The 25,946-nt window shown below is 40.9% G+C and overlaps 1 protein-coding gene across 1 annotated transcript in view; it reads left to right on the top strand.

Moving 5' to 3' along the window:
• Positions 1 to 25,946, top strand: part of dbn1 (drebrin 1) — a 148,868-nt gene that overhangs the window by 100,429 nt on the left and 22,493 nt on the right. Inside the window, 9 exon segments of the mRNA XM_055148518.1 lie at positions 10,797 to 10,852; positions 17,313 to 17,425; positions 18,241 to 18,315; positions 21,512 to 21,613; positions 21,615 to 21,656; positions 21,964 to 22,041; positions 22,511 to 22,662; positions 24,971 to 25,028; positions 25,156 to 25,212. Coding sequence (XP_055004493.1) covers positions 10,797 to 10,852; positions 17,313 to 17,425; positions 18,241 to 18,315; positions 21,512 to 21,613; positions 21,615 to 21,656; positions 21,964 to 22,041; positions 22,511 to 22,662; positions 24,971 to 25,028; positions 25,156 to 25,212 — 733 coding nt within the window.

Genomic DNA, 25,946 nt, shown 5'->3' with positions numbered 1-25,946 from the left:
CCAACATCTTTCAACCAACCTGGTCTTCATCAGGGTTTAGTTGAAGCCTCGATAAGCCCTGATGAAGGCCAGTCATGGTCGAAACATGTTGGGTTTGGCCATCTGAATAAAGGCCTTTTAACTATACTTTTCCTCGTGCTATTTTTACTTGGAGTGCCTGGATTTCATGTTATAATGTTGTTCCCTCATCAAAAACAGACCTGGAGTTGTGTTTTGTTTCATTCACATGTTTAACGCACAAAACCTTGCATATTTAAACTTTAGTTTTTCTCTCAAACAGAAAATCCAACTCCAGGTTTGTTTTTGACGATGTTAAAATATTCTAAAGCTCACAAGAGTAAATTTTGTGTAACACAGAATCTTTAGGCATAACTGAATTCCTCTGTTATTCCGGTCGGGCTCCGTGCTCCTGACTTCACCCTGCAGCACATTGATTTTTGCGTTTGTTTGTGTCTGTGCTTTTGTCCGTCGGAGCAGTGGGCCTTTATGGCGTTATAACACTGATTTAAAGTGAAGTCTGCCCTCCGCTTCACCTCCATCTCCTCCCCTGTATCCTTCCACCACCAAAGGACAAACGCACGCAAACTAGATCCGACCGGAATACGCCAGAATCACAGAAATAGTTTGGATGATTTCAGTCACGGAATTACAATCTGAAACAACTGAACGAGGACTGAACCAGGACTGAACCAAGTCTAAACTAGGACTGACGCAGGACTGAACCAGGACTGAACCAGGACTGAATCAGGACTAGACCAAGACTAAACCAAGTGTAAACCAGGTCTAAACTAGGATTAAAATAAGCCTGAACCAGGACTAAACCGGGACTAAATCAGGACTGAACCTGGACTGAACTAGGATGAAAACCAGGAATAAACCAGGACTAAACCAGACCTAAACTAAGACTAAATCAATACTGAACCAGGTCTAAACCAGGTCTAAACCAGGACTAAACCAGGACTAAACCAGACCTAAACTAAGACTAAATCAATACTGAACCAGGTCTAAACCAGGTCTAAACCAGGTCTAAACCAGGTCTAAACCAGGACTAAACCAGAACTAAACTAAGACTAAATCAATATTGAACCAGGTCTAAACCAGATCTAAACCAGGGCTAACCGAGACCTAAACCAGGTCTAAACCAGGACTAAAACCAGGACTAAAACCAGGACTTAAACCAGGTTTAAACCAGGTCTAAACCAGGTCTAAACCAGGGCTAAACCAGGACTAAAGCAGGTCTAAAGCAGGCTAAACCAGGTCTAAACCAGGGCTAAACCAGGACTAAAGCAGGTCTAAACCAGGTCTAAACCAGGGCTAAACCAGGACTAAAGCAGGTCTAAACCAGGGCTAAACCAGAACTAAACCAGGACTAAACCAGAACTAAACCAGGACTAAAACCAGGGCTAAACGAGACCTAAACCAGGTCTAAACCAGGTCTATACCAGGTCTATACCAGGTCTATACCAGAGCTAAACCAGGACTAAACCAGGACTAAAACCAGGACTAAACAAGACCTAAACCAGGTCTAAACCAGGTCTATGCCAGGGCTAAACCTGGACTAAAGCAGGACTAAATCAGTACTGAACCAGGACTACACCAGGATTAAATTGTGTACCTGTACTGGACCTGTGTACTTGGCCTTGCTTTGGTCAATATCAAAGCAGTTTTCTCTTTGACCTCAGCTCCTCTTTACAGTCTGCTGTTCTGCACTACCACATGCTGTGTACTTTATTGTGTACTCCAGTGTGTACTTTGTGTACTGTGTGTACTCTGGTGTCTCTGGAGAGGCCATTATAGGATCCTGCTCATGGTATATTAATGTCGTTCAGACTGACAGAGCTGCTGATGTGTCTTTCTCGGATTCACTATTGTTTCTGGTTTGGGTCGACATTTCTGTTTAGATTTGTGTAATAACTAAATTTCAACAAGGACAAGAGGAAACACGAAGCAAAAACTAATCCACATGTCCACAAAGAGCTGCTCTACTGCGATATGTGGGCTGAAGTTTACCTAATAAAAGTGCACAAATCCATTTGTGTTTGTCACGATGGACATCTGTTTTGGTAAATGTGCAGAGACCCGTAAATACACTTCCACCACAAAACAAGTAAAAGACAGTGACTCCAGTTTAGAACTTGAAAATACTGTTTTAAAAATCCTACCCACTTTCTTCGCTTTGAAGCAGTTTTGCTTAAAGTGCCAGTGGAAGTTCTCTTAACTTTTTCCCCCATGAAGACAACAACCGAGTAAAATACTAACATTTTTTCCATGTACTGCCGAACATTACTGCGTTACAGCAAAAAGCAACGGATTACGGTAATTTGTTACTTTTGGGCCCGGTCAAGCAGAAGTAAACAGCAAGGCCAAAAATTCAAGTTAATGCATCTGATATAAAAATGTATTCAACAGATACATATGTACTCTAGTTTATGAAACTGTTGACCTTTTTTCTGTACCATTTTTGGTTCTAAAGTTACATATGTTTTAAACAGACCATGTATGAAACATGGAACAAAAAATTATTTCCCAAATTTCAAAGACCTGCAAATCATGTAAATAAATGGATGTATTTCATCATATCTTGTGTTATTCCATCTTTGAACTGTTGATGAAGGTACAGGATTTAAAAAAAAAAAAAAAAAAAGTATTTAAAATGATAAAAATTTGCTTGGAAGGACTGACATATTTTATAGAAATAGTTTCCTTTCATTTTGAAGTAATATTAAAGTATTTGGAAGAAAAAAGCGACAAATTATGCAAAATCCTGCACCTTCTACTTGTTTGCACAATTTTCCCTCCGTTACTTTTCCCTCCGTTACCATGACCTTTTTTAATAAAAAATCTCATGACTCAAAAAGTAAGAGGTTTTTCAACCTAATCTTGAACCATATGGTAGAAAACTATATGAAGCAAATATTCAAACCAGTTTGTTAAGGATATGTAAGTGAGAACCAAGAGTTATCACTGTTTGGATTTATTGCCCAAAAAGTGCTGCATATTTCATTCCCTCCGTTACCGACATGAGTTTTAAAATTTTTGTCAACAACTTGAAAGAATATCACAGGTTTAACTTTACCCTGTTGGAGTGTAACTCTTTCCTACATTCTGATACTTTACTTATTTCAATAGTCCCTCTAGTTTCTGAATAAGAGACATTTGAATGTCAAAAATCTGCCCGTTTCCCTCTGTTACCACTTGATCAGACCCATTTATAACATGTTACTCCCAACACTGTGAAGAAAGCAAAATAATCTAACCTCACCTAGACCAGAAAATAGATCAACATGATTGCTTTAAAATGTGTAAATAAAAATGTAAAACTACACAAAATATTAAAAATGTGGAAGATAAAACCTGTTTTGTAATGACAGATCAGTTTGTTTCTCCACCCAGACCCTCCCGTCCCTGTATTACCCATAATCCCCTCTGCCTCCCCCTCTCATATCTCCACCATTAGATCATCACTTTTTTTTTTTTTTTTTCAATTCAAGACCACAAATCCTGCCATCGCTTTCTCTCTGTCTGCCGGTCTCTACCCATGATGCATTGCTCTTTTTTTTTTTTTTTTCTTTACCCACAATGCCGTGCTCGTGTATTTACTGCCCGTTGCTCCCAAACCGCGCTCCATTGACTCGGCTCCCGGCGGACGTTTTGAACCCAGAGGAGTCCAGCGTCTCCGAGCCAAAGGATAAATATTGGGTTTCGTTCCAGGAATAAAAAGAAAACAGCTGCTTTTTGAATTTTCAGACGAATAAAAAAGAGTCAAGGTAGAGTCAGAAAATATATCTGAGCGATTGTGGGAGACGTTTTATGATGAATATTCTTTTAATGGCCTCAGTAAAATATAAATAAAGAATGACTCTGGGTTAGTAAAAGAGTAAAGGTCTAAACCTGGACTAAACCTGGACTAAACCTGGACTAAACCTGGACTGAACCAGGACTAAACCTGGACTGAACCAGGACTAAACCAGGACTAAACCAGGACTAAACCCGACTAAACCTGGACTAAACCTGGACTAAACCTGGACTGAACACTGGACTGAACAGGACTAAACCAGGACTAAACCTGGACTGAACCAGGACTGAACCAGGACTGAACCAGGACTAAAACAGGACTGAACCAGAACTAAACCAGGACTGAACCAGGAACTAAACCAGGACTGAACCAGGACTAAACCAGGACTAAACCAGGACTAAACCAGGACTAAACCAGGACTAAACCAGGACTAAACCAGGACTAAACCAGGACTAAACCTGGACTAAACCTGGACTGAACCAGGACTGAACCAGGACGGAACTGAGAACTAAACCAGGACTGAACCAGGACTAAACCAGGTCTAAACCAAAACTGAACCAGGACTAAACCAGGACTGAACTGAGAACTAAACCACGACTGAACTAGGTCTAAACCCAAACTGAGCCAGGACTAAACCAGAACTGAACCAGGACTAAACCAGAACTGAACCAGGACTAAACCAGAACTGAACCAGGACTAAACCAGAACTGAACCAGGACCAAACCAGGACTAAACCAAGTCTAAACCAGGACTAAAACAGGACTGAGCCAGGACTGAATCAGGACTGAACTGAGGACTGAACTTCATGACATCACAAATTGGACTAGAGCATTTGGAGCTTTGCAGATATAGACATACGAATAATAAAGCGTTTCTCAAACACGTGTGAATGAAACAAAACACAACTCCGGGTCTGTTTTTGTTTTTGACGAGTAAACGACGATTATAACACGTTTAAACCTCACAAGAGTCTGTTTAATTTGGATTCCAACACCTCCATAATTCACAAAGTCCCATATCTGACCCTGGATTAGCCCCGTGTTCGCCGTTTAAGCCCCGTCCTCCGGCTGTAGTCCTGGTTTGGGTCTGAAAAGGCTGAGTCGTGGTTTGGGGGTTTTTTGGTGGAGCTGAATCCGCTGAGTCGAGTTTGGAGCTGCTCAAAATCACTCAGTCACGGAACAATGAGTCAGCGCCAACCTCTGAAAGAAAGAGTCGAGTGGAAGGACCGGGGTTTTATTGCAGCTGTTAGACTCTGAGCTGACGTCACGCTTGGGGGGGTTGTACTTGTGTTTCTATGGTGGAATCTTTCTGCAGACATAAGCAAGTTTTAAAGGTCCAAAATTAATTCTTGTGAGCTTTAAGTCATGTTTATAATGTTGTTTTCTCGTCACAAACAGACTTGGAGTTGTGTTTTGTTTCAATCACACATGTTTATTGTTACATCTCCAAAGCTCAAAATGGTCTGTTCCACCTTGTGATGTCATGAAGTGGTTAGTTTTCAAGTTAACAGATCCTTTTACTTTTATTTGTTCAGTATAGATTGGCAATTCCAGGGCCGAAATTATCCAAATGATTCTCGGGAACGTGTATGGAGTTTAAAAATACAGTGAGTGGAGCACTTCCTGTATCACCACATGACATCACAAGGTGGAACAGCGTGTTTTCTGTTTGAGAGGAGCACTCAGCTTAAATCTGCAGGGTTTGTGCGTTAATTAAACGTGTGTGAATGAAACAAAACACAACTCCGGGTCTGTGTGTAATGAGGAAACAACCTTAAAACATGTACAATAGTTTAATATGAGCTCTTTGAGATAAAATAGAGGCTTTGCACCGTCACGTGACCCCTATAGCAACGGTAACTACGCCGCCATGACACCGGACACACTATGTCACTGACTTCAGCAGCATCGGAGAAACATGGGCAGGTTTTGTTGTGTATTTGGTTGTTCTAGATGCTCTGAAAGGGATAAAATGATTAGTTTCTTCACTGTTCCTCTAGATATTACTCATCAGGAGCTCAAAAAAAGGAATTATCGGAAAAAAGATGCGGATTATAGTTAGCAAAAATAAACCACGAAGAGATTTCCTATGGTACCATCAAGACACCTGAAGTTTCATCAAGGTATTTGTTATTTAAATTGTTTCATAGCTTATTTAATGAGAGAAGCACATTTACTGAACAAAAATTTAATTAATTTATCCAGGAAAACCCGCAGTAGTTTACGATTCAACAAACCCACATTGGGCTCCTATGATCAACATGGCGCACGAGTCGAAGAGTCTGTGAGCCGAAAGAATCGGACATGAAAAGATCCTCGCGAACATTAGAAAGATCCACTCGCAAAAAGCGATTAATTCTAGAAGACAGAGTTGTGGATAAACAAGACAATAAAGAAAACATGGGTCCTACGACGAGTGACATGTTTATATGTGTGTTGGAAGATACAGTTTCTACTGTCACTCACACTGCAAATGTTTTCTTTTTAAATTTTAGTTCAGTAAATGTGCTTCTCTCATTAAATAAACTATGAAACAATTTAAATAGAAAATACCTTGATGAAAGTGACATGAGTGTGTCTTGATGGTACCACAGGAAATCTCTTCGCGGTTTATGTTCTCTAGCCATAATTCTCGGTTTTTTTTTTCCGATAATTCCCTTGTTTTAGCTCCTGATGAGTCATTTCCAGAGGAACGGTGAAGAAACAAATTGTTTTATCCCTTTCAGAGCGTCTAGAACAACCAAATACACAACAAAACCTGCCCATGTTTCTCCGATGCTGCTGAAGTCAATGACAGTGTGCCCGGTGTCATGGCGGCGTAGTTACCGTTGCTGTAGGGGTCACGTGACGGTGCAAAGCCTCTATACAAGAAGAAATACAAAATGGATTCAAACTGTAAATTTGATGATGGATCCAAGAGTTCATGGTCCTGTTTAAGAGTTAGATTTTCAACAAAAATGTGAGAGTGCTCGAGTTAGGGTTATCTTATGATGATCATTTTATGAGTGTGGGACTTGTTGAAGCACAAATCAGCTCATCTGTTTTAGTTCCAAGCTCTTTTTAGTCCGATTCTGTTGAAATAAAGCTCAGATTAAAGTCTAACAAGCTTTTATTCAGTACCAAAACTAACATTTTTCTTCTTCTTTCCTTCCTTCATCTTTCTTCTTTCTCTTCCTCCTCTTCTTCTGCCTCTTCTTGCTTTCTTCTTTTTTATATAGTATTTATTCCAAAAATAATATTCATACATTACTATTTAACAAATACAATACAAATACAACGTTTGTAATACTTTTAAAATGCATTTGAAATTCTTTCTTCAACTTCTTCTTCCACTTCTTCGACTTCTTTTTCTTTCTTCTATTTTTTTCAAGTAACAGTACAAGTATTTATTCTTCCTTCTTGTTCTTTCTTCCTGTTCCTTCTCTTCTTCTTTTTCGTTTACCTTCTTCTTCCTTCTTTCCTTCTTCATCTTTCTCTACTTCTTCTGCCTCTTCTTCTTCTTCTTCTTCTTTTACCTTCTTATTCTTTTTCCTTTTTTCTTCTTCTTTTACCTTCTTATTCTTCCTTCTTTCTTCCTCTTCTTTTACCTTCTTCTTCCTCCTTTCTTCTTCTTTCCTTATTCCTCTTTTTCTACTTCTTCTGCCTCTTCCTCTTCTTTATCTTGTTCTTCTTCCTTCTTTCTTTTTTCTTCTTCCTCTTCTTTTACCTTCTTTTCTTCTTCTTTCTTTCTTCTTTCCTGCTTTTCTTCCTCTTCTTTCTTCTTTCCTGCTTTTCTTCCCCTTCTTTCTTCCTTCCTCTTTTTGTCTTCTTTCCTTCTTCCTCTACTTCTTCTGCCTCTTCTTCTTTTTTTTTTACCTTCTTTCTTTCTTCTTCTTTTCTTCTTTCTTCTTCCTCTTTCTCTGCCTCTTCCTCTGTCTCTTGTTCTTCCGTCTTACTACATTTGCTACTACGACTACTACGTCCCTCAGGTGCTTTAAACGTTAGTGATGCTGCTGATGGAGGGAGGGGGGGTGTACGCTGTTACCACGGAGACCCCCCCTACATTGCCGTTACCATAGCAACAGCCCCCCCCCCCCCCCCCCCTGCATCTACTCAGCATCTCTCTCTCTCCCCCAGGGCTCTGTGTCTGTGTGTGTGTGTGTGTTTGTGTGTGTGTGTGTGTGTTTGTTGTGTGTTTGTGTGTGTGTGTGTTTGTGCCCTAACAGAGGTGTCTTTCTGACGACTCTGGATTAACATTCGTGTCTGAGCTGCCCACGCTCTGCTTCAGATTTTTAAAGAACCACAGGACAGAAAATTCACTTCTAAAGGTCCGACATTACACCAAACTGACCCTTGTGAGAGTTAAGTCAAGTTATAATGTAGTTTCCTCGTCAAAAACAGAGCTGCAGTTGTGTTTTGTTTCATTCACATGAGTTTGAGCAGCGATGAATGAAGTGCTCAGTCTTGCTAAGTAAAAGTACAGATACAGGAGAAAAAAGTTACTCAAGTAAAAGTATCAGATGAAAATATCTATTTAAGTAAAGGTATTAAAGTATTTAGAAGTAGTGGTAGTAGTAGTAGTTGTAGTGGCCTTACTGGCTTGTCAAAGCCTGATCCCGTCAGATCTCAGAAGCTCAGCAGGGCTGGTCCTGGTTAGTACTTAGATGGGAGACACTGGGAATTCCAGGAGCCACAGTGCAGCACCAGCCTTAAAAACTGTTGTTGTGTCCTTAGGCAAGACACTTCACCCTCATTGCCTAATATGAAAGTGGTGTGTGTGTGAGATGGTGGTGGTCGGAGGGGCCGATGGCGCAGATTGGCAGCCTCGCTTCTGTCCATCTGCCCCAGGGCAGCTGTGTCTACAGTATCTTACCACCACCAGGTATGAAGTAAATGAATAATGCTCTGTAAAGCATCTTCGAGTGTCCAAAAAAGCACTATATAAAACTGATGCATTATTATTATTAGTAGTAGTAGTAGTAACTGTAGTAGTAACTGTAGTAGTTGTAGTTTTGCAGCACTACAAAAAAAATAAAAAATAAAAACATAGACCAGACTTGGGCATTGTTCAGCTCCGGGGCCACATACGGTCCTTTGGTTGACTCTGATCGGTTTAAGATAATCTGGAATTACAAATAATCTTATTGTATCATTTTACCTCATGCATGGACTGAAGCTGCACTGCTTTTTTTACAGGTGTTTGTTTTAACTCTTCCAGACCGATCATATACATGATGACGTCCAGTAGAGTGTCCAATAGGAACTTTGTTTTCCGGCAAACACACGCTCCATCCATTTTGATCGGTCCAAACTTTGCTAGAGTGTAGTGAGTCAAAATGGTCGACTGTGTTCGTAACAATTGAAAAATCTTCACTAAGTGCTCTTATTTCTTAAATAAATGGCAAAGTATGCATCTTGGTCTGCGTGGTCCTGTCACAAGATTTATTGTAATGGGGCGATTGCATTTTTTTAATTTATTTTTTTGGTTTGAAGGCAATAAAGATTTTATACAATTTCTATTTTATAAAATCAGAGAATGAGAACAAACATTTCAACTCTTTTTTTTTTCAACAAACTGTTGACCTTGGCTTGGAAGTCTGCTGCCAGTTTTTGGTACATTGTTGTTTGCGTTCTGATAAAGGCGATTGCGTGTATGAAGCAGTAACACCAAGTAGCTACTCCTGCAAAGTCATTTATATTTATCACTTTGGCAAATACCTGGACAACCATTTGTGAACTTGTTCTTTTAGCTGTGGCCATCTATCTTTTAGCCCGCAAGTGTCCTCTGCTTTTTGCCAGTCCCTCACAAGTTTCTCGCTCATTTCAAACTTTCTTTCTGCTACTCGATTACAGTTTTCGGCTGAATATTTCTCTACCTGCATTTTTTAATCTGCAGAATATGATTTTCTTTTGGGGGGCATTTGTGTTCAGAGCAGACACAAGCACGATACGTCTCCTTTAATATTCTGCAGTAAAACGTCAAACATACGGCCTGCATTCGTTTTATAATCTGATTCTGTCCATCAAATCTTCCATAAGGTTTCTTTATGATTATTTCCGGACGGGAGGTTAGTCCGACTGACTCTTTAATCCTGAGATTATAATCCGGACCAGCGCACTGTAGATTATCGAGGATTATTATTATTCATGAAAAAGTATGACGCGACCTTTATGGTTCCCGGGGTCATTTGGGTTCAAGGGTCATGACGCAAACTGATCATAACTACAGTAAAACCAGATCATATTGTTTAGCCTGTGTCCTGTTTCTGCTCGATGCCGATACTCGATGCTGATGCCCCTGAGTGCCCTTTTGGAACAGATTCATGCGTAAAATGGAATAAAAGAGTGTTATTTGACTGTTTTTAATATTTACAAATGTATAACTTTTACAGAATTTTGAAGAAGTTAATTAATTAGTGATCAACTTTAACTTAAGATACATTTATAGGCCTTGCTGTGGGCTAAATATCGGTATCGGCAATATTGGTTATCGACCCCACAGATATTGGATATAGGTATCGGCTCAAAAATATTCATATCAGTCCATTCCTACCCTACATAAGCAAACATAAAGGGATAAGGGGAACAAAATATCCTATTATTGTAATGTGTGCTGCAAAGGAATGTGCAAAAATATCAAAATATCAATATGTGGTGACACTAAGTTTGGTGGTGGAGTATCGTTGATGTATCGATGTATCGGCAAGAGTATTATTTGGTTCTTTTAGCAATTTTTCAATGACCGCAATACAGTTTTGTTGCTTATATTGTGGAAAGAAATGCTTCTTGGTGCTGTTGTGATGATTAAAACAGAGTATTTTATATGAACTTGAACAAGAAGTGGTTTATCGAAAACATATTGTTGCTAAAATATATCTGGTTCTTCAAAAACAGCAGCATATCACAGAGTATCATGAGCATAATATCGAGTATCACATGTGTCACCACGTTGTGATAATATCGTGAGCCGTGTATCGAGTATCATATCGAATCACTAAAGCGGTTTTGTGTGTTTTTTGCAGGGCGCTGTACACATATGAAGAGGAGACCAATGACCTGACACTAGCCGCTTCAGGAGGTGAGTGAAATAGAACAGTTATGTAAACTGTTTGGGTCCTGCTGAAATCAGATTAATTGTGATAAAAAGATGATTGAGGAATTAATCTGAATGGTATGAGAGCGTTGAAAATGACATAAATTGCCATCAGTGTTGGGAAGGTTACTGTTAAAATGTAATCCCCTACAGATTACAGATTACATACCCCAAGATGTAGTTTGTAATGTAATCCTTTAAATTAACTTAAAGTGAGTAATGTAATCTGAATACTTTGGATTACTTGATTTGCTGTAGAGAAGCAAAGACGAGGAAATCTTCACATAACTCTGCTAAAAGACAATTAAAAAAGCCCAGTCTTTATTTAACCGTATAAAAAATATTATTGATAGAAGAAGAGGAGACATGGTCCATGCAGCATGATTTAGTCCTGTTAAATGCTGTTTTAGACCTGGTTTAGACCTGGTTTAGTTCTGGTTTAGATCTGGTTTAGTCCTGTTTTAAACCTGGTTTAGTCCTGGTTTAGACCTGGTTTAGACCTGGTTTAGTCCTGGTTTAGTCCTGGTTTTAGACCTGGTTTTAGTCCTGGTTAGACCTGGTTTTAGACCTGGTTTAGTCCTTTTAGACCTGGTTTTAGTCCTGGTTTTAGTCCTGGTTCAGTCCTGGTTTAGTCCTGGTTTAGACCTGGTTTTAGTCCTGGTTTTAGACCTGGTTCAGACCTGGTTTAGTGTCCGGCAATGAGTGGAATTACCAAACAAAACAAAAACAAAGGGAATACCCCAAAATGTGAAAACAGGAAAATACCGCTGTGTAATCCATTTATTTCAACAAAGTAACTGTAATCCAATTACCACTCACTGAAACGGTAACTGTAACTGAATACAGTTACTCATAATTTGTACTCTGATTACATAACTCCAGTACATGTAATCTGTTACTCCCCAACACTGGTTGCCAGACAGACAACACATCCAAGTTTGTCTCGTTCTCAGTACATGAACAGGCCTCGTGTGAAAACTCAGAACCTCCAGAATTCCCCCCTGCAGAGGCTGCGCTGACACTGAGTCATGATACATGTGCCGGAGTTTAACTAGAGACCATTCACATCAGAGAGAGTCCTGATTTTCTAATATAACTATACCGTAGCAGAACAAGCCACTAGACTGTATTAAAAAGTGGACTAAGCGAGTGTGACGTCACCCACAGTGTTCAGCTCCACGCAAATGAAGCTCACGATGCTCATGGTTACAGGAGTGAAATTTGGAGCCAGTAGGGCAGCAAGAGAAAAAAAAAAAACAGGATCATGTAGAGCGGATCAATACGGACATTTTAAGATCAAAATGACGAGGCTCACAGCAGCAGTTACAGAGAGAGGAGTAACGATATTCCAGTGTAAGTCAATGGAAGCATGGAAGCCAGGGTCAGAAGGAGCCGGAAGAGCCGCATGTGAACTTCCTATTACTCCTGTCCATATATATATATATATATATATATATATATATATATATATATATATATATATATATATATATATATATATATATATATATATATATATATATATATATATATATATATATATGCAGTCTATGGATACAGTGCCATATATGGAAGATAATTTGTTCCATTAGATTTTGAATTTTAATTTTATTTTTATTTTAGTTGCTGAAATGTATACTTTCTCATCCATCCATTTTCTTCCGCTTATCTGGGGCCAGGTTGTGGGGCAGCAGTCTAAGCAGGGACTGCCAGATTTCCTTCACCCCAGACACTTCCTCCAGCTCTTCCAGGGGGACCCCAGGGCGTTCCCAGACCAGCCAAGACACAGGCACATAGGCACATAGACACATAGACACATAGACACATAGACACGTTCCATGTCCTCCTGGTGGGACATGCAACAAATTCAGTTTGTTGACTGAAAAAAAGTTTATTTGGTCAAATAGTCAGTGAATACGTGGGCTAGTTCAGAGTAGTTAGTTATCCTCCCTGCAGGCAGATATAAGGAAGTGTCCACCAGCATTTTGACCAGAACTGAAGAAGCAGCTTAGATGAGCTGCGAAACGTATTCGACCAAATAAACTTTGGTCCCGTCGACAAATTGAATTTCTTTGCCATGGATTCTACCTGGGCGACTGAGGGATTTTTCACATGTTTCAAATAAAAAAATAAAAATAAAAAAATCACCTTTTCAGTATTCAGCACACACGTTTTCATGTCTCAAATTCAAGCGTCAAAATTCAGAGTGTAAAATTTGCAAGTAACAAATTTCAGAGCAAAGATCCAAGATGCCAAGGCAGAAGCAATCAATCCTGTGAGCGAGGAGGACAGAGGCTGTTTCCTATTGGCCGTTCTCATTTGTGGGCGGGGCTTACACTTAACAAATAAAAGAGAGAGAATTCTGACCAATCAGATCACTTCACTGCACTAAGTAAGATCGGATCACTTTGGACCAATTGCTTCTGTCTTGACATCTTGGATTTTACACTAAAATTCAGAATAAAAGTTAAAAAATAGTTTTACAAAAATTCAAAGTGAGAAATTCAACAGCATTTAAAATTCAAAATCTGATTAAACAATCTTTCTATCTTTCATATCCAACCAAATTTGTGCAAATTTTTGCAACTTTCGTCCTTTTTATAAAGAATACGTGCTCACTGAGGCTCTAGAGACTTCATTAAAAATCAAATGACTCGTCTAGTTTCCACTTTACAGTCCCGGTCTGAGTCCATGTGTGGTCGGTGTGAGCGCTGAGAGAGACGGACCCTGATTAAAGCCCCGCTCGAGTGTTCTGAGTGAAGAGGGATGTGATTGGAGGAGGACATTTGAGAGGCACCGGCCAAAAGAAAAACAAAATCGTTAAAGTTTAGAGATGGACAGAAAACGGGTACAACTGTGTAATAACTACAACTTAACCCACCTCAATAAAACAAAATAGAACAAACTGGTTATTTACATGTAATAAATGATTCATGCTTAGTAATTACTTAAGAGGTTTGGAGTTAGAGAACTGATTATAGACCAAGTTTTCCAGTTTCTGAGTGCAGAGTGAGTGAATAATGCACAAAATTGTAAAGCGACTCTTGAGTGGACTAAATTGCAGCCACAGTGGTCCCATTTTTGGTCTAATTTTGAACCTAAAAAGCTGAGGAGACCAGGACTGAACCAGGACTGAACCAGGACTGAACTCTGTCTAAAACCAGGTCCAAACCAGGACTAAACCAGAATTGAACCACGACAAGCCCAGAGATGCTCCTCTCTCTCTCTCTTGTTCTCCAGTCCAAGTTTAGTCCTGGTTTAGTCTTGGTTCAGTTCTGGTTTAGACCTGGTTTAGACAAGGTTTAGTCCTGGTATAGTCCTCCTGGTTCACTCCTGGTTCAGTCCTGGTTTAGTCCTGGTTTATTCCTGGTTTAGGCCTGGTTTATTCCTGGTTTAGGCCTGGTTCAGTCCTCGTTTATTCCTCGTTTAGTCCTGGTTCAATCCTGGTTTAGTCCTGGTTTAGTCCTAGTTTAGACCTGGTTTAGACCTGGTTTAGTCCTAGTTTAGACCTGGTTTAGTCCTGGTTCACTCCTGGTTTAGACCTGGTTTAGTCCTGGTTCACTCCTGGTTTAGACCTGGTTTAGTCCTGGTTTAATCCTGGTTTAAACATGCTTTAGACATGGTTTTGACTTGGTTTAGTCCTGGTTTAGTCCTGGTTTAGTCCTGGTTTAGACCTGGTTTAGTCCTGGTTCACTCCTGGTTCACTCCTGGTTTAGACCGGGCTTAAACCTTGTTTAGACCTGGTTTAGACTTGGTTTAGACCTGGTTCAATCCTGGTTCAACCCTGGTTTAGACCTGGTTTAGACCTGGTTTAGTCCTGGTTCAGTCCTGGTTCAGTCCTGTTTTAATCCTTCTGGTTCACTCCTGGTTTAGACCTGGTTTAGTCCTGGTTCAGTCCTGGTTCAGTCCTGTTTTAATCCTTCTGGTTCACTCCTGGTTTAGACCTGGTTTAGACTGGTTTAGACCTGGTTCAATCCTGGTTCAACCTGGTTTAGACTTGGTTTAGACTGGTTTAGACCTGGTTTAGACCTGGTTTACTGTTTAGTCCTGGTTCAGTCCTGGTTCAGTCCTGGTTCAGTCTTGGTTCACATGTGTTGTCAGTGGGCGAGTTTATCACATCGATGACGTCACGAATCACCCCTCACTTTAAAAAATCCCCACTTCACCAATGAATAAATGTCCCTGTATTACATGAAAAACTCTGATATTTTTAGTTGTTCTGCCTGTGTCTGTATTCTTCTTTAAGTCTTCTGTACATGGATTATTAGACAGGACCAAAATAGAGCGGCGACAGGTGAAGTGAGTTACACAGATTGTAATTTCAGCCTGGCACCTGTCTGTGGGCGGGAGAACATTTTGTGCTGAAGTTGATGAGCTGGAATCAGAGGTATCAGAGGTTGGTTTAGATCAGCTCTTGTGATGTACAATGACGACTGATACTTTGCGACTGATTTCATCGACATTCCCGGGGATGTGACACTAACTGTAGGCACTGCTCAGTCTGATGCTTTGATAGAATTTAATACGAGTTTCATTTCAACACAATCTGATCAGAAAGTGCTCACTTAGCTGGAATTACAACACATGTTCATCAAGTTCCTCTCAAATCAAATTACAGTCTCGCGGTTTGGATGAAAATTAAATAAGAACGCTTGTATTGGTCACAGGTTTTCTGAAAATGTTCTGTTTTAATCCATTTTGTATTTTTCTTGAGTTTTCAGACAATCTAAAAACATTTTGTCTGTGTTTGTTAATGTGTGCTTTGTGTCTCCATGTAATCTGATGAATATTTCACCATAGGCATACATGTAAAATACCCCCAATGTTATAACAGTATAACAACAACAACCACAACGACAACCTCCACCACACCAACAACAATCACAACAACAATCAGACCACCAACAACCACCAACACCACAATAACAACAACAATCATAACAACAACCACCACCACAACAACCATCACAACAACAACAACCTACATCAACCACCTCCACAACACACACAACAACAACCACCACAGCGACCACCACCACCACAACAACAAACAAAACAACAGTCACAACAACAACCACAATAACAACAACCATCTCCACAACCAGAACCACAACAACAATAACAACAACAACAACTGCCACCACAACAACCACCACCACAACAACAACAACAAAAAACATCACTACAATAATGAGCACAACAACAACAACCATCTCCACAACCAGAACCAGAACTACCACAATCACCACAATAACCAGAATAACCACAACAACCACCACAATAATCAGAAATACCACCACCACAACAATAACCACAATAACAACAACCATCTCCACAACCAGAACCACAACAATAACAACAACAACAACAAAACATCACTACAATAGTGAGCACAACAACAACCATCTCCACAGCAACCACCACAACAAAAACAACCATCTCCACAACCAGAACAACCACAACCACCACAATAATCAGAAATACCACCACAACAACAAACACAACAACCATCACAACAACAACCACCACCACAACAACAACAAACACAACAATCACCAGAACCACAACAACAACCACCACCACAATAACCAGAATAACCACAACAACCACCACAATAATCTGAAATACCACCACCACAACAACAACCACAACATCAACAGCCACAACAACCACCACCACAACAACCACCATAACCACAACAACAACCACCACCACCACAACAACAAACACAACAATCACCAGAACCACAACAACCACCACCACCACAGCAACCATCACTACAAAAACAACCATCTCCACAACCAGAACCAGAACAACCACAACAACCAGAACTATCACAACAACCACAACAATCCACAACAACAACACACAACAATCACAACAACCACCATAACACACAACAACCATCACAATACAACAACAACAACACACACAACACCATCACACAACAACAACCACCACCACAACCACCATCACAACAGCCACCGTCACCACAACAACAACCACCACCATCACCACAACAGCAACAAACACAACAACAACCACAATAACAACAACCACCACCATAATCAGAAACACCACCAGTACATCAACAATTAACAACAACAACCGCCTCCACAATAACAATCACCACATCAACCACCACAATAACAACAACCATCTCCACAACCACCACAATAACAAGAACAACCGCAATAACCAGAACCACAACAACACAACCACCACCACAACAACCACACATTTTATTTATAAAGGGCTCAAAGACTCTGTACAAAGAATACAATTAAAAAGAATACATAATAGACAAAATATAGGTATGATTTAGCAGGCTAGACACTGAAAGCTGTTCTAAATAGGTTTTATGTTATTATATTAAGATAGTTAGTTATTATATTACTACTTTGTATAGTTTTGTCTGATGTGTGGCTGGTGTCTGTTTTTTCAGGAGGAGGTCTGGCAGAAATCACACTCACGTTTGACAACAGTTTGGTGATGTACGGATTCTGCAGCATCAAGGAGCCGACTGCAGCTCTGCCCCGATACATCCTCATCAACTGGGTCAGTGTCACAACGTAGACTGTGTAAAGAAGTGGGCTAAGGGATCATGGCGTCACCTATACTGTTCGGCTTCAGTCAATTGATGTTCAGTCCATTTAGGAATTTATTTACGGACAAAATAGCGAAATAAAAATACCATGATCGTGTCGAGTCAATACGGGTTAATACAAACATTTTAAGACCAAAATGATGAGACTCACAGCAGCAATTACAGAGAAAGGTCCGCGATTTTTCAATGTAAAGTAAATTGGAGCTAGAGTGGATGGACCTGGAAGTGCCCCCATTCTCACTTCTTATCCAAACTTTATCAGCTTTGCACCAAAAGCACCCAAACTTCTCCTAAGAGCAACTTTTTTGGTGTAATCCACAACAACTTTTTCATCTTTACTGCAGTTTATTTAATGTTTTTTAGTTGTAATTGTAGAAAAATACAATAACTGGATTAAAGAGTTGTCCGTTGAGAATAAATATTGTTGATTTCATGTGTATTTGGACGTAAAATGGGCCATAGAGATGTTTTCAGTCACTCTTATCTTCTGTGTATAGACGAAAAACAGGGCAATTTACATATATGAGTAGGACTAGACTCACCTGAGAATCTCTAAGTAAAAATCTTGGTGAATTTTTAGAAACACTTTTACATGGATGATTCGCACACACAGATAATGTTCGTAATTATGATTATTTACCAGGGGTGCCTAGGTAAAACTAAACCCACGCGAATACCGTAGGGCTTTAGTCCAAAGAGCTTTCTAACCTGTCATTGGCATGTTAACGTTATTTAATGTTATTTTGTGTTAATTTGTGTTTTCCAGGTGGGAGATGACGTCCCGGATGCTCGGAAATGCGCCTGTGCGAGTCACGTGGCCATGATCGCAGACTTCTTCCAGGTCAAAAATGTGAAGAAAAACATTTACTTTGGCTTCAGCTGGCCTCGATGAAGCTCAAAAAATAAAACTAATTTCTAATGAACAAACAGTTAATACCATAACCCTAAACCCTTCAACTTTTCTACCTGCTTATCTCCGTGGAGATGTTATTGCTTTCCCTAGAATGTTCCATGGTATTATTTTAAACATATCTACCTAGTATTTATTCATTACAGATGTTTCTTTTGCTCAAAAATACAATGATTCCCTCTGTGAATATGGGCAACTCTCCACAGATCTGACCTGTAATGTAGCGTAGTGCCGTAACCAGCTTGTATCGATAGGATAGAAAGCAATAACATCTCCATGGCGACAAGTAGGTAATGGACTCTCAACCAGAAAAGTTGCACAGTGAACCTTTAGGAATTCATAAAACCTTTTTAGATTGCTGTGTTACCTTTTATTGTTTTGAAAATGCTGTATTCGCCAACAATAACATATTGAAATTTTAGTGCAACCTTCTTGCTCCCTACCGTAAATGACTCCCCCTTCAGAGCGCTATTAATGAAACTTCTGCACATCTGATCAGATTTGTGAAGTTGTAGCGTTATGTTTTGTATAATGTTTTTGTATTTTTATGGAGAATTGTTGTGTGGGAGCTTGTGGATGGAGTCTTGTACAAAATCTTACAGCTAATCCCGGGCCCTATTCAAAAAGCCCGGGAGAGATCGCTAGATTACTCAAACTCTCTATATTTAGTTACTAAGTCTATTAAACTATTAGTGAATTAAGCTTTGAGGCTAAATAAGGTGGTACACAACAAGGATTAAAATTCACTGAAATATCAAAGAGCTGCTTAAAGGTGCACTGCGTAACTGCTTGTTGCTATGGAGATGTCATTTCTCGGCCTGGAATGTTCCAAAGTATGGCATTAAACAGCTCTGCCTCACATTTATTCAGTTACAAGTGGCTTTATAGCTCAGAAATACTCAAAAATAGGGATTCTGACTGCGAGCGGGGTCGCCTCTCCGCAGACCTGACCCGTAACTTGGTCTGGTTTGGGTTCCGTGGCAACAGAAAGGCTTTAATGCCATACTGAGAAACATTCCAGACAAAGCAATAACATCTTTGTGGAGAAAGGCATTTGACGAACTCTGCACCAGAAAAGTTACACAATGCACATTTTAAAACCTTTTTTGTGTATTTTATTGGATTTTCTCTGCACAAAGAGGTATTTTTCCGTGTTGTGTGTGTTTGTGTGTGTGTGTGTGTGTGTGTGCGATACCTGTAGTAGTTAAAGTGTGGAGGCAGATCAGAGTCTGACTAATGCTCAAATTCAGCTGTGGTTTTTTGATCGTCTCCCACTCACTGTACTGCACTCACGTCCCAGTACACCACGTATTCACAGCCCTCCGTCACCATGGCAATTAAGCAACTCAGATCTAAATATTTGTATCTTTTGGAATGGACGAAAGCTCTTGTCATTGCCCCACTTTGTACCGTTAAAGCTAAACTGGTCTCATCGTAAATGCGTGTAGAGGTTTTGCGCTGACATCGTTTTATTTGAAAAATCCTCCTCGACATTCCGACTGAGACAGAACTACGGAAAGCAGAACAAATGTCACTGTTTTGATGAATAAAATGTTTCTGTTTCATATGAACTTTGCACAAGAAGTGGTTTAACAAAGACTTTTAGTATCACAGCTGTGATTTTGCGCTTATTTTTATTGGACCGTATTGAATCGATTTGAAATATATCGAATCAAATTGAAAGTTCACTGTATCGAGGTATTATCACATTGCTAAATTCTTAATGATACTCAGCCCTAGCCACGATACGATACGTTTTTCGATACAGCGCACTTTAGATTGAATACGATTCAATACGATATATTACAAATCGATTTGGTTCGGTGAAAAACAAAAACTAAATCATGGCTGTGATACAAAAATTCTATTGTCCACTAAGTTTGTGCAAAGTTAAAACGTCAGCACAACTGTAGCTCTCGGTTCAGACTGCGGTGTCAAAAAATGCCCTGGACGCCTCTGTTTGGGCGCCTTTGCGTTTGAGTTTTGACGACTCCGACGCGCATTTTGGACCCCGTAGATGAACAGCAGAAAAATACTTGACGCGTACAGGGCATCCGTTGCACTGGAAACTAGTGCCATTTCCCGGTCTTTTCCTGAAACGATGGCAGACCAGGCTGAGAACGTGGCTTTAGTGTATCTATTACATAAAACCATCAGCGGAGGTGATCGGCTTAGCGGTCATGGTCCAGTCCTGGTCTAGTCCCGGTTTAGTCAATACCAGAACGCTCAAGACACAACGCGTCGACACCAGATTGAGCCGTACTGACGCCTGAAAATGCGCCACAAAAACGCAGGACGCCCAAGACACGTGTCCACTAGGGGTGTGCAAAAATATCAGAATATCGATATATTGTATCGTTTAATGTGATGATACAGTATCGATATCGTGGGCTGCTGTATCGATATATCACCAAGAGTATTTTTAGGTGTGTTCTACTAAATTATTTTGTTACAGTGCTACAGTTTTGTTGCTTGTGGAGTGAAAGGAAACTCATTTATGCGACACATTTGACATTTTCACTGTTTTGATGATTAAAATGTTTGTGTTTCATATGAACTTGAGACAAGAAGTGGTTTAACAAAGACTTTTAGTATCACAGCCATGATTTAGCCTTTAATTTTTATTTAACCGTATCGAATCGATTTGAAATATTTCATATCGAATCGAAAGTGCACTGTATTGAGATATGTATCGTATCGGCAACTTCTTAATGATAGACTTTGCATATAAACTGGACGCCTTGACGCCACGGTCTGAACGGTCCTTTACGCTAAATAATTTAGTAAAATATACCTTAAAATACTCTTGGTGATATATCGATACAGCAGCCCACGATATCGATACTGTATCATCAAATTAAACATTACGATATATCGATATTTCAATATTTTTGCACAGTCCTAGTAGAGATGGTGCTGACTTAAACCAGATTATTTTAGATTTAGTTTCAGGCTTTGTGTTATTTATTTAGTGAGTTTATTTAAGGTGGATTTTAGTAACTGTAGAAACATGTTGCCTTAAGGTGGTATTTTTTATATGCCAGTGATACGGACATTAATCAGATCTTTTAAGGTGGTCATTTTCTTGATCTATTTATAAATTAAAGGTGGTATTTTGTGATCCCAGGGGGTGGAGGTGATAGTGAACGCCAGCAGCCTGGAGGACATCGAGCCGTCCGCGATTGGACAGAGGCTGACCAACGGGACGACATCGGTGGCCAGTCCAGTTCCTGAGCCGCCTTAAAACCAGAGAGGACGAGCACCCCGACGTGGTGAGTTAACGTTATTATGGAATGTTCCACAGTGTGACTTTAAACAGCTCTACTGTACTTTACTTTACACTTACAGGCGGTTTTAAAGCTCAAAAATACCTCAAAAAACAGGGATTCGGACTGTGAGTGGGGTCGCCTCTCCACAGATCTGACCCGTAACTTAGTCTGGTTTGGTGTCCGTGAACGTAGAAAGGTTTAATGCCATACTGTGGAACATTTCAGATAAAGCAATAACATCTTCCATGGAGAAAACTGTTTGAGAAAAGTTACACAGCGCAGCTTTAATTAAAACGTCTGTTTGATGCAGGGAACAGTTTATGAGAAAACCAACGCAGAGATGGAGATGAAGAAGATCAACAGAGAGGAATTCTGGGAAAAGGCAAAGGTACGTACTGTATCTTTAAGCACACATGTTAAAGTAAAACTGCACCAGGACTGAGGCTACGTTTATACGATGACAGTCTGAACAGAAGACACAAAAGTGGCGTCGCGTCTTCACTTTTTATTCCGCGTGTAGACGAACGTTTTCGGGAGGAAATCTGCGTGCATACGGTGACGCAAAAGTGTGTGGAATTCGTTTGGGTTTGTATTCCAGACGGCTCGGTGGTGGCGAGATCTGGTGATGTATGTCAGTGGTCCCCAACCTTTTTTGCACCACGGATGGTTTTATATCAAACAATATTTCGCGGACTGGAGGGAGTTGTAATAATAAGACAAATGTATGACTTTAAGTTCTTAAGAGTCAATTTTGAGGAATATAGGACTTTTTTTTTTTTTTACTGAAAAATCCTTCAACTCCAGGGACATGTAATATTTTTTTATGGTAACTTGTGATTTGATGTTTTTGTTTTCAGATGGAAGAGGAGCTGAGGAAGGAGGAGGAGCGCGTGAAGGCGGCCGAGGAGAGACGGAAATTTGAGGAAGAACGGATGGAACTGGAACGACTGGAGCAAGAGAACCGAGAGAAGAGATACAGAGAGAGAGAGAGAGAGATCGAGGAGCACAGGTAACGGAGAGAGAGATGGAGGGAGAGAGAGAGAGAGAGGGAGGGAGAGAGAGAGAGGGAGATCGAGGAGCACAGGTAACGAGAGAGAGATGGAGGGAGAGAGAGAGGGAGGGAGAGAGAGAGAGGGAGATCGAGGAGCACAGGTAACGGAGAGAGAGATGGAGGAGAGAGAGAGAGAGGAGAGGGAGAGAGAGAGAGGGAGATCGAGGAGCACAGGTAACGGAGAGAGAGATGGAGGGAAGAGAGAGAGGGAGGGAGAGAGAGAGAGGGAGATCGAGGAGCACAGGTAACGGAGAGAGAGAGAGGAGAGAGAGAGAGAGAGAGAGAGAGAGAGAGAGAGAGAGATCGAGGAGCACAGGTAACGGAGAGAGAGATGGAGGAGAGAGAGAGAGAGAGAGAGAGAGGGAGAGAGAGAGAGGGAGATCGAGGAGCACAGGTAACGGAGAGAGAGATGGAGAGAGAGAGAGGGAGGGAGAGAGAGGAGAGGGAGGAGAGAGAGAGAGAGGGAGGGAGAGAGAGAGAGGGAGGAGAGAGAGAGAGAGATCGAGGAGAACAGGTAACGGAGAGAGAGAGGGAGGAGAGAGAGAGGGAGGAGAGAGAGAGAGATCGAGGAGAACAGGTAATGGAGTGAGAGAGGGAGGAGAGAGAGAGGGAGAGAGAGGGAGGAGAGAGAGATCAAGATGCACAGGTAATGGAGAGAGAGAGAGAGAGAGAGGAAGGAGAGAGAGAGAGAGGGAGGAGAGAGAGAGGAGAGAGAGAGATCGAGGAGCACAGGTAAAGGAGAGAAAGAGAGAGACAGGGAGGAGAGAGAGAGATCAAGAAGCACAGGTAATGGAGAGAGAGAGAGGAAGGAGAGAGAGAGAGAGGGAGGAGAGAGAGGGAGGAGAGAGAGAGAGATCGAGGAGCACAGGTAATGGAGAGAAAGATGGAGAGGGAGGAGAGAGAGAGAGATCGAGGAGCACAGGTAAAGGAGAGAAAGATAGAGAGGGAGGAGAGAGAGAGAGATCGAGGAGCACAGGTAAAGGAGAGAAAGATAGAGAGGGAGGAGAGAGAGAGAGAGGGAGGAGAGAGAGAGAGATCGAGGAGCACAGGTAAAGGAGAGAAAGAGAGAGAGAGAGGGAGGAGAGAGAGAGATCAAGAAGCACAGGTAATGGAGAGATAGAGAGAGAGAGAGAGAGGAAGGAGAGAGAGAGAGGGAGGAGAGAGAGAGGAGAGAGAGATCGAGGAGCACAGGTAAAGGAGAGAAAGAGAGAGACAGGGAGGAGAGAGAGAGATCAAGAAGCACAGGTAATGGAGAGAGAGAGAGGAAGGAGAGAGAGAGATCGAGGAGCACAGGTAATGGAGAGAAAGATAGAGAGGGAGGAGAGAGAGGGAGGAGAGAGAGAGAGATCGAGGAGCACAGGTAAAGGAGAGAAAGAGAGAGAGAGGGCGGAGAGAGAGAGAGAGAGTGGAGCACAGGTAACAGAGCTAGAGAGGCAGAGAGGGAGGGGGAGAGAGAGAGAGTGGAGAGATAGAGGAGAGCGATTGAAGAACACAAGAGATAGAGAGAGATTGAGGAGCACAGATAAGAGAGAGAGAGGGAGGAGAGAGAGAGATCGAGGAGCACAGGTAACAGAGAGAAAGAGAGAGAGAGGGAGGAGAGAGAGAGATCGAGGAGCACAGATAACAGAGAGAAAGAGAGAGGGGAGGGAGGAGAGAGAGAGAGAGATACAGAGAGACAGAGAAAGAGAGAGAGAGAGAGAGAGGAGCACGGGCAATGGAGAGAAAAGAGAGAGAGAGAGAGAGGGAAGAGTACAGGTAACAGGAGAGAGAGAGGGAGAGAAAGATAGGTACCGGGAGAGAGCAAGGGAGGAGAGAGAGGGATAGATAAAGAGAGAGATTAGGACATATAACAGGAGAGAGAGAGAGAGAGAGAGAGAGAGAGAGAGAGAGAAGCACACATAACAGGAAAGAGGGAGGGAGAGGGAAGAAGAGAGAGGAGCTGTGAGAGGAAGAGAGAAAGAGAAGGAGAGGGGGACAGGTAATAGGAGAGAGAGAGAGAGAGCAAGAAAAACAGAAAGAAGGGAAAGGGAGGGGGAAGAACACTGGTAACGGGAGTGAGAGAAAAAGAAAAGGAGGAAAGAGAGAGAGAAAGAGGGAGAGAGAGGAACACATGTAACAGGAGAAAGAGAGGGAGGGAGAAAGAGTTGGGGGGAGTACAGGTAACGGAAGAGAGAGAGAGAGATGTGTTTTTGCAGATGTTCTTTGACTTGTCGTAGAATCTTCAAATAAAAGATTTATATTTGTGTTTAATGTTTTTGTCAAACAGGAAGAAACTACAGGAAGAGGAGGAGGCAAAAGAACGACAGATGAACCAGCCCTCTGTGGTAACACAATAAAACTTTACCATCATCTCTCCATCTGAGAAAACACTGATGAAATAAACCAGACTGTGCTGCCCCCTGCTGGATATTGAGCGTAAAAACTATTTTTAAAACGTTTGTATTTTTGCAGGCGTCAGATCCAAACATCGAAGACTTGAGTTTGGACAAAAAGGAATCAGAGGTTGAGGTGAGATCTTATAAAATATTTGTTTTGTTTTTTCATTTGAATAAAACATAACAAATAAATATGACAATAAAACATGTTAAACGTGCAGGGATATGACTTAAAATTAAAAGGTACTGAATTATGAATACTGCTCTCAAAATGTATTTAAGTGAGAGTACAAACTATGGAAAATGAAAAATACTCAAATAATAGTTTTGTATTTTTGAATAAGAATGCACTGATCCAGCATTTTCAGCTCCAATACTGATATTGATACTTAAACTTTGTGGTTATTGGCAGGATAAATACATTTTTAGGGGTAAAACTGCCATTCTCAGTCCCTACTCTGTTATTGGTTAATATCCGGTAAACTTTTAAACCAATACCAGTGTAGGGACTGAGAATGGTGCCACCTAGTGCCTCTGCTCAGTTTTATTTCTCTCCAGCGACTTGGTCAGGAATCAGAATACACTTGATCATTTGCAAGAACCTCAGAAGTTGTAGACTGTGCACTGGCCAATCAGAGAAGAGTTGTGAAGCCATGACGTCAAACTCAAGCTCCTGTCTGGGTCCCTTTTGTGGAACAACACAAAAGTAAACAAAGCGGTCGAGATGGATGTAGACGAAGACACACATATTCTGTGTTGGCAACAATTCCCGAGATTGAGGATTTAAAGCCGAAACGAAGAGAATGTTTGGTGAATTTTATCAAGGGGAAAGACATTATTGTCATTGTTTCTACAGGATTTGGAGCA

Source organism: Boleophthalmus pectinirostris, unplaced genomic scaffold (genome assembly GCF_026225935.1).
Source record: "Boleophthalmus pectinirostris isolate CB_2022bp ecotype Guang Dong unplaced genomic scaffold, ASM2622593v1 HiC_scaffold_12, whole genome shotgun sequence".
Taxonomy (NCBI): Eukaryota; Metazoa; Chordata; class Actinopteri; order Gobiiformes; family Gobiidae; genus Boleophthalmus; species Boleophthalmus pectinirostris.
The sequence above is the reverse complement of the archived record's forward strand: the minus strand, read 5'-3'. Positions and strand labels throughout refer to the sequence as shown.